Source organism: Morone saxatilis, unplaced genomic scaffold (genome assembly GCF_004916995.1).
Source record: "Morone saxatilis isolate NCDOM2014 unplaced genomic scaffold, NCSU_SB_2.0 Contig15, whole genome shotgun sequence".
Classification (NCBI taxonomy): domain Eukaryota; kingdom Metazoa; phylum Chordata; class Actinopteri; family Moronidae; genus Morone; species Morone saxatilis.
In genome coordinates this window covers 9401375-9410931 of record NW_023339707.1, presented here as the reverse complement: position 1 = coordinate 9410931, position 9557 = coordinate 9401375, and the positions used below count along the sequence as shown (strand labels likewise).

The following is a 9557-nucleotide window of genomic DNA, read 5'->3' as shown; positions in this document are numbered from 1 at the left end:
AAATAGAGAATAGAGAAGAATAGAAAAAACTCAAGATATAATAGAAACTAGTTGCACATCCATGTTGCACATCCATGACCGATGTAGATTAGAATAAAAAAAAACAAGAAAAAGAATGAGGAATACACTTGGATCTTTTTACACAAACAAACACACGTCCAAAGATATTTTCTTTTTCCATTTACTCTGTTGTTTCCTCTCACTTTTTCCCTCCAGTGTTGAGGAGATTCCCTCCTATATAGTTTCCCTCTCCTCTGCAGCCTTTTCCCTCTCTCTGTCTCCCTGCTGGGCGGTCTGTAGGGACTATGTGTGTGTGTGTGTTGGGGGAGGGCTAATTAAAGCTCAAGCCAGGACCCCTTGCTGTTTCAGTGTAGAGCCATCTGTAGGCTGGGGTGTGTCTGTGTCCATGTATGCGCATTAACAAACATGCACATATGTTTACAGGTATATGCATGTTTTTTGTTGTTGGGTTGAAATTTCATATCCACAGAAACTAGGCCAACATTTTATAAACTTTCAGATTGACCAAGATGACATTTTTTGAGAAGATTTTTTTGAGCCCCCGCGGACAAACGGTTTTTCAGGTTCATCAGGCACATTTTGGTCACTCTTTACGCCTCTGTCTTCCAAATATGAAACCAGAAGTCCCTCCCAAACACGCCTATGTTTCCTTCCATTTCTGATCTGGAATATTACTCAGATCTAATCTTTAAGAGGGCAAGCCTGGGCCTGCCTGGCCGGTTAATGAATAGTCATGACAGAAATAAGGGGGCGGAGCGAGTATTTGCTGTTGGATGCAAGACAAGTTGAGAAGGCCAAGTCAGGCAAGGGAAACAAGTGGTGGAGAAGAGAGGCTGTACGTCCCCTGTATCCTCCATCATGTACTGCTCCGCGGAGGGGTCAGCTGGCCACGGAGAGTTCACCTCTTACAGCCACACTTGACCACAGCGGAGAGTAATGAGAGCCGGGTCACAGGGACGTCATAAAAAAAACTCATCTTATCTTTCAGGAGCCTTAAGATGCTATGTGGTGTGGTAAGTGGACTGATGTTTATGTAATGGCATATTCAGAACTTATTTTAAATGTTTGAAAATGGTGCCCTATTGGTCTGGTTGTGGATATGGTTTGTGTTGAATGTAGAAGTTATAACTTTGGTTCAGGAACACTATTTGCCAAACTGGTTGCAATCACAGGGATGAATGAGGGACTCTGTATCTGTACTCATGGTGTTTGAGAGCGAGCTGACATTTGAAAATCAGGCCTGTGTTCCCTTGAATTTTCCATGCAAGTGGCCATGGCTTGAATTTGAACTTGTGTGCTTATTATAGAATGTATTTGTTATTTGTATTCATATAGTATGTATTAGATATATATTCTGCTGTAATGAGGTGGAAACATGAAAGGATGCATGCACCTAAAACACACATTTTGGTGCAACCACACGATGCAGTGGCTAACACTGTTTTAACTTCCCTTCATTTTCCACTGCCATTAATTGTGAGGTATGTAGGGATCAACTCTGAAGATGTTATAGTAATCTATCAATTGCTTGAAAAGTCCAAACATATATGTATTCGACAGTGTGGCGTGAATGCAGACCTCTGTGGAGAATGAATATATTTACACAGTTCCTGCACTTTGCCAAATATTCCCAACAGGGGGCAACCTTCTTACATATCACTCCACATCTTACCTCCTCTCATCCTCACCTCTGTTTAACATAGCTGGCGTCGTTTAGACATGCTCCAGTTTTCATATGATCCCGTGTGCTTCATTTATGTAGCCTAACTTTTCATTTTGGTCATGCTGTGTCCTTATTCCACCCAGCAGGGCCATATGGCAACATGTGAGTCAGTGTTGTTAACTTTAGAGTTGAAAACTATAGCGTTTGTTTAATTAGTAGCTGTAAACAGAGGTCAGTGGCAGGGTCTTTTTATCCTCAGCCTATTATGTTTCACTCATCTTGACAAGTGAGGGTTGTTTTGGCCGGCTTATCTGTGATTCTAAATGTTTTGAGCCTTTAAAGCTTGGCTTTGAGTGGCAGCTACCAGGATGGCTGCCCATGGGGGACATCAGATGATGTTGGGATGGGTAGCTTAAACACTTAAGCACAGCGAACACACACACTCACACACACACACACACACATACACACATACACACACACTTGTTCACACAGTGGTGGCGGAGGTTTTAGTTCTGTTTCAACTTGTTGTGGATCGAGTTTAGGTATTAAGAGCAAGCACACCTGTGAGCGTATGGGTCTGTATGACAGTGTGTGTGCATGTTTGCATGCGTGTGGGTTTTTTTTTCACATACACCTGGGCTTCCCTTGTGCCCATAAAGCCCCTTTGACAATACCTGTTCGAGAAAGATTTCAAAGGTAGTAGTAAACAATCAGATATTAAAGGGTGGACAGAATGACTCTTTTATTCACCTATCAGGAGAAAACAAACATCAGCCTGGTAACTCATTTTCATACTTTTCATGCGTGTGAACACATTTGTATTTCAGCAAATTTTATAGTTGTCCTATTTTCCACTGCCAGACACTTGTTTTATCAATTAATCTGAAATTGGTATTTTCTCAATTAATTTATTGATTGTTTTGTATTCAAATTATAAAAACAATGTTTAATAAATTGTCATTTATATTATTTACATTAATTTTCTAGAGCCCTTGGTGACATATTTAAAATCCTTTTCAAATCCAAATCAACATTCCAAAACCCAAAGATATTAGTTAGTTATTATCATAGTGTCTATCACAAAAAAGTTCTTACACTTGAAAATCAGAGTGAGGAATATTTACATTAAAAAGTGATTCATTTATTATCTAAATAGTTTCCAACTAATATTTTGTCAATTGGCTAATCGACCAATTGTTTCTGTTCTACATTTGATATACAGGCTTAAATGGGATTGAATGGACTGTTGCCACTTATTTGTGGCTGCATGTCTCGGAGGTCAACAAGTGAACAAGTATTTGGCATGAGTTCTTTTGAACCCAGCTGCCTCCCATATAATGTGTTGTGCTGCGTTTCCCTGAAAGTCAATGTATAGATCCAAACACCCACGCATGTGTGCTTCCTTATGTAACCTACACAGTTTGTATTAAGTTTAGGACATTGACCTGTCCCTTTGCTGTGTATTGCTCCAGGTTGGGGATTTATAGAGTATGGTATACTGTAGATAAACATAAACAACAGAAAATTATGAGGAAAGGAGAAGTTTCAGTGTAAAAGCACATGTGTGCAGTGGGGGGACCAGGTGGAAGATCGTACTGCTTCAGTGCTCTCAGCTGACATATTCGTGCTGTCTGTTGTATCGTCTTTATGTTTTTTGTGAACAACCAAGTGACTGACTTTGCTTTCAGTCACGGCTAAAAAGGGCATTCAAAACCTCATTAGTCCTCTGACAAAGTTTGAACAAATCAGATGTAATTTTTTTAGTCTGTGGCATTATCTGAATCCCCTCAAAAGGGCATAGTTCATTTGTTAAAAAATATCCACTGTAATTAGAGCTTGGTTGGATTCTAGATTTGGATTCTGACCAAAAGTGGAATAGAAAAAACAAAACTCCTCAGTTTGGATTTATACAGTTAAAATAAACCATTTATTCAGATAAATTCTATCCAGTATCAATGATTTATTTCACAGTGACCAGAATGTTGAAGAGTCCCTGTTTTTAAAGAAATGTCCAGCCCTGACTACTGATTTAATTCTATATTGATATACAATACTGGGTGGGTGGGGCGGGGGTCTGACCCTTAAACTCTTGTTCTTTTCATGTGCCCCCCCCTCCCCTCTCTCTCCACTCCATCAGACCAGGACCAGTGTTTACTTAGTGCAGCGCTTCCACAAAGGTGTTTTTGGAGCATGTGTGTATCATAGCGCCCACGGGCATTGCCGTCTATGTCCGGCATTCCATAATGCTAGAACGTGCGTTACCATTTTTTATGGCGTTCCCAGTCGCTCTCTTTTCCCTTCTTCCTCTTCCTCCTCCAGTCTTAATAGTATTCTCATCTCTCCACACCAGTCCTCACCTTTTTCACCTGTACCTGCATGTACATACGTGTCTGGATAGCATCAAGCATATAGTGAGTGGTGCTGTGCACACTGATTGCAACCTCGTATGAACTCTACTTGGTTTAGGCTATGGTCCCACACTGTCTTTGCTTTGCTGTGTTTGGACGTTTCTGACTGAAGAGTTGACAAATGAGACTAAAGCACTAGAGGATGTACTACGTGAAAAAGAAGGTAAAAGATTTTTTTTTTTCTGCTCATAGGGTAACTATGTATGTGTGTGCGATGCTGTGGCTAATTCAGTGTGAACCTGCCATCAGTGTCAGTTATTTAATACATACGTACAGTGTAGGCAGCAGGAATAAATCTGGGACTCATTTTCATATTATTGATTTTGTTATTTGTGTTTTCATATCATTACACAGTGGTCAGTTTGTCTTGTGGAATCTGAGTAATCTGATGTTAAATTAGTTGGATAATGGACTCCTTGTTGTTCAAAGATGAGATGTGATGTTAATAAAGCAGAATGTGGACAGGAGGACTTAAAGTACAGTAGTTGGCTCTTTGTACTTTTAAACTTTTCTGTGGTGTAGTAGTATGCAATGTGACGGAATAAACACCAGAACTTGGATTAAAAAAAAAAAGCCACAAAGCAGTTTTCCTTATGCAGTAGCTTCTGAATTTGTGTATAACTATATATGGGCCTCACAAAGTGTGTTAACTTTGACAAGTGTGTCAGTACCTACAGCTCGGTGCAACAAATCTTTCCTCTGCTCAAACACAGCGGAGAGGACGAGAGGGGAATGGCAGGCAATTAGGCAGATTACACTTGTGTTTTACAACTTGCCTCCTATAGCCCCAAGGAGGCTACTGTGGAGACCTCACTGCAACTGCCACTCACTCATACTGACTTACACACACACACGCGCACGAGAGAGAGAGAGAAACAGAGAAACATGTACTTGATTTTATCACCAAATTTATTTTTTCATTTAGAAATCACACAAAACGTGCTCTGTGTCGATCATGGACAACTACCTGGACAGTTACACATGCATCCGTCCCACACACGTGCAGCGTCACAAACACTACCAGCTACTCTCCCATCCCAGTGTAATCCGACCTTCCTTTTAGCCTCCAAGCCCCTGCTTCTCCACCACCTCTACCTGTGCCCTCCCTCCGTCTCTCTCCTCCCTCCCTCTTTGCCTCCCTCATTCTCTTCCCTCTTCTTTTCTCCACAGTCCCAATACAACTTGCTGAGCAGCAGCATGGAGAGCCTGGGGAGCCGCGCAACGTCCGCCAGCCCCTACAGCTCCGAGAACGCCTCCTCGTCGGCCGTGCCCACCCCCTCACCCTACTCCCAGCCCAACTCAACCTTCGAGGGACTGTCGCCTGCCCCGGCCATCCCCTCAAACACCGACTACCCCGGACTGCACGCCTTCCAGGTGTCCTTCCAGCAGTCTAGCACCGCCAAGTCTGCCACATGGACTGTGAGTACACACACTTTCTTGGCCTCGACGTGTGTGTGTGTGTGTGTGTGTGTGTGTGTGTGTGTGTGTCTTTCTCTCTTACAGGCCCTCTGTCTTACTGTGTAACTATCTTGCACACACATAAACATGCACACAGACATAATTTCACACACACAAGCACACACACTCGCTCAAACCAGCACATGTGCAGGCGTGTCGTGTGCAAGAGAAAGTAGTGCATCATTCAGTGATTCATCTTGTCCTCTACTCACCTCTCTTAGTCAGATCTAATGTGATGAATGCAACAAGTTTGGTACGTGGGCGAGAAAGTTTATGTCTTGTATATGTTCGTCTTTTTAGACAATTCTAGCACTCAATCTATTAAAAGACATTTTTAATTTTTGATGTAAATGTTTTTTTAACTTATATTTTGGTTTCTGAGACATTTACCATTTTATCTTGTTAAGCGCATGGTTCAATTCTTTTGAGAGGTTATAGTTATAATTTCCCTATAGTTACAGTATCAGTTTGTATTCAAAGTGTAATGTTTTGTTGATTTATTTAAGATTCCTGTTAGTTATTACCAAAGTAACAACTATTCTGACTGGGGTCCACACAAAAAACAACCAATACAAGACATTCAAACATAACGTTATAGACAGCCCACAACATCAATAAAACAAAATAAAATAAAAATAAGGTAGACTAGTGGCTCATTCATAATTAATGTAATGTACGTTTAGGAGTTGTTGGAATTGTTGCATTACATATTGCTCCAGATCAGATCAGAGATCAATGCAGTAATAATACATTGTACACTGTTATGGTCAGTTTTCTACTGTTGGCCAGTCTTAATCCATATATGATACTGTGGATTTTCCCTGTTGTTTTTTTTGTATGAGTAACTGAAAGTCAACATCTGGTACAGGACATGCTTCTGACTAAGAGGGCTTCCACATGTTGAAAATAAGATTATTCTTATTTTGCTACAGGGAGGATGTAACACATTAAAATACTGTACTGTACTGTACTGTACTGTTAATATTATAAACATAAATGTATTCTTACTGCTGCTGCTCTTACTACCAATACATAGTAGAAGTAGTAATACTAGTACTGGTACAAAATTCGTAGTGGTAGTTACAACTTCACACAACTCAAATCATACAACTACCTAGGCTGGTGAGAGACAGGTGAAATGGAAGCTGTGTAATTTGTCATGACCCAACGAGAGGTCTCCTGCTTGAAAGGTGTCACCTCCGACTGTCACACAGTTGACCTCCCTGAAACAAAAGACCCAAGAGACAAACTGCACTTCCTTCACTCTGTGTGTGTGTGTGTGTGTGTGTGTGTGCGTCTTCATGTGTCTGTGAGCATTCAGGCCTGTGAATGTCTCTGTGTGATTGACTGAGGGGCTCCTCCACGGCTGTGTTTGCTGGAAGTAACCATGCGTGGTGGGCTCCTTTACTCAGCCTTCAGTGATGTAAGAAGATCCTCCTCTGGACATTAGAGCGGTGGTCTTTGACCTACTGCCTTTCTTTCTCTGTCTCTTTCTTCCTCCGCTCTTAACATACACTCATGGCTGTCACCTCTGGCGCCTAAAGTTTCGCCCTGCCTTCTCCTAAAATATGTCTATCATCTCCTTTCTCTCCTTTCCATTCTCTAACTGACTAACTTTGTTTTACCCGAGAAATTACTGCAATGAAATGAAATCCTGAAATATGGCAGAAACTTGTTTCGACCTGTTTGGTTAAGCGTGATACTTACTACTCTGCCCTTCAAATTATTCTGTTTTACTGTCCCTGACATCCCATTAGTTTACAGTTAGAATGTTCTTAATAACTTTATCAAAGAAATAAATCTAATAAAAGAAGTCTGATAGGCCCCAATGTTTCTTTTTACTTCGAATTGAAAGGCGCCTGCCAACAGATCTTCTGAACCAGTTTACTCACTTCACCACCCTGCTGCAGTCCCTCCCACCCCTTTGCAACAAAATAAACTCCTCTTATCGGCTTTGGTTTGCATGGATAATAGTTTGAAAATGATCCCAATTTTATAAATAAAGAAGAAGGCTTTGAATCCACCCGCCAGCAGTTTTTTTGTTAGGAAAAGAGAGACAAAGAAGTTTCTGACTGGCACACGACTTTAGATATAGATGATGACGCAGCAAAAAAAGCATCAAGAGGAAACCTGTGATTATTCAGATGCCTCTGCTGCCATTAAACAGAAAGGATTAGAGTGAGAGAGACCAGGTGATTGCTCATAGCTTTTATGGAGTTTACTGTAATGCTTTGTTTTTATCTTGCACATCTGATTACTAGATTGGCAAAGTATCAGAGGATGTATTTAAGTGTTATTATACAGTAGCTACAGAACAACAAAAAACTGAATGTGTGAAATGATGCATGTGTGATCCTGTAGCATAGAATATAATACCATTGAAGATGCTCAATTTTATCTTATTTTATTTACAGGAGGCCTTACAAATGTTAAAAAGTACTCGGGATGCATATATGGATGATTATATGATATGATATGGATTTTCTGTCAGTCGATTTACCTGCTTCTTATGGCCAATCCCGATAAGATACAAGATAATTTTGCCTTTTTGTATTTTAAAAAGCAGTTCATAACCTGTAGTTTATGCACTCCTGAAGGTAAGAAAGGCTGCAATGTGCTGAGAAAAGATGGATAATTTAATATTCCATAGCTCTGAGCCAACTAAATCTAACTGACATCATTATTATTAACACAACAACAACAAACAACAGTTCGGACTCAAATGTTCTTTTCTTTCTAGTAAAGTCCATTAAAAAACATAATGGCTATCAATTGTTTTGCATTAGAAGTCCAAATGAACTATTATTAATAGTTTATTTATCTGTCCCGTTAATTATCGTGCATCCTTACACTACATACAGAAAATTTTTTCTATCTACAGTACATTCAGTTGTATCCTTAAACATTTTCTTGAAATGCAGGCAAGGAATGTTTCATTCCAAATAAAAATTAAAGCATGCAGGAGTTTATTTAAGTTTTGCAGAAAAACAAACCAAGAAAACCAAGTGTACATAAAGGTTTTCTAGGCTACGTTTGAGCTCAGTGGCAAAACGCTTTTTGAGATTAGATTATGTCGGCAAGTTGCTTTAGAAGTGTTCACTTTGAAAAGAAAAGAGATTATGGTTAAGCCTCTCAGAATGAATACGTTTCTGCGAACAGGAGGGGTTTCCCCAAAAATAACACCAGGGTTCCATGAGCATTTGTGTGTCTAACATGCATGGACATCTGGGTGTGTGTATTTATGCAAAATTCAAGGCCTAGGTTTGAACGTGCTTAAAAAAAAAAGCATGACTATGTAGACCAGACTGAGTCAGTTCGTTTGAATGAAGGAGTTAACAGTCTCTGGGTTTCTGGACGATTTCTTGTGGCCTCAGGCAGTGGGGAATGCCAAATGCCATAGGGGCATATTGACAATAATCAGTTACCTAGCCTCCCCCCATCCCCACCCCTCTGCCTCCCACTAAGAGCGGGTGGCATGCAGTGCTTTGGGAGATTACGAGAGAGGTAGCAGCAAGTATTTCTCATTAAATCTCCTCTTCTCAAGTTATCAAATGAATGACTGACGGGAGGTTAGGTTTGTGTCTTCACATAACTGGCTACTAAGTCAGTCCACATCTGCTTCACCATTAAAAAAGAGAAGAGAGGATAGGAGAAGAGAAGAGAACTACAACCAGGAGAACAGATGGGAACAGAAGACACAATCATAATATTTCCACATACAGTAAATCATTTCAAGCCCACGTTAAGCTAGTCTGGTAATCCTCCAGTCCCCCTCCTGTCTCGTCAAGACACCGTGCATTAGTGATAATAGCTCTGAAACTCTGCCGCTCTCTTGCCTCTTGAAGACGACTCTTGGCTTGGACGCAGGCAAGCGTCACCGTGGCTGGAAATGAGATCTAACACCTCAGCCTTGTCAAATAATAAGACCTCTTTCCATACACTCAGACTTCAGTTCATGCGTATGTGTGTGTGTGTGTGTGTGTGTGTGTGAGTGTGTAAGTGTG

The 9557-nt window shown here is 40.6% G+C and overlaps 1 protein-coding gene across 1 annotated transcript in view; it reads left to right on the top strand.

The window, feature by feature from the left end:
* The window catches only part of tp73 (tumor protein p73), a 30121-nt gene that overhangs the window by 7134 nt on the left and 13430 nt on the right, over nucleotides 1-9557 (top strand). The window contains exon 4 of the mRNA XM_035656551.1: nucleotides 5266-5514. Coding sequence (XP_035512444.1) covers nucleotides 5266-5514 — 249 coding nt within the window. The remainder of the gene's footprint in view (nucleotides 1-5265; nucleotides 5515-9557) is intronic.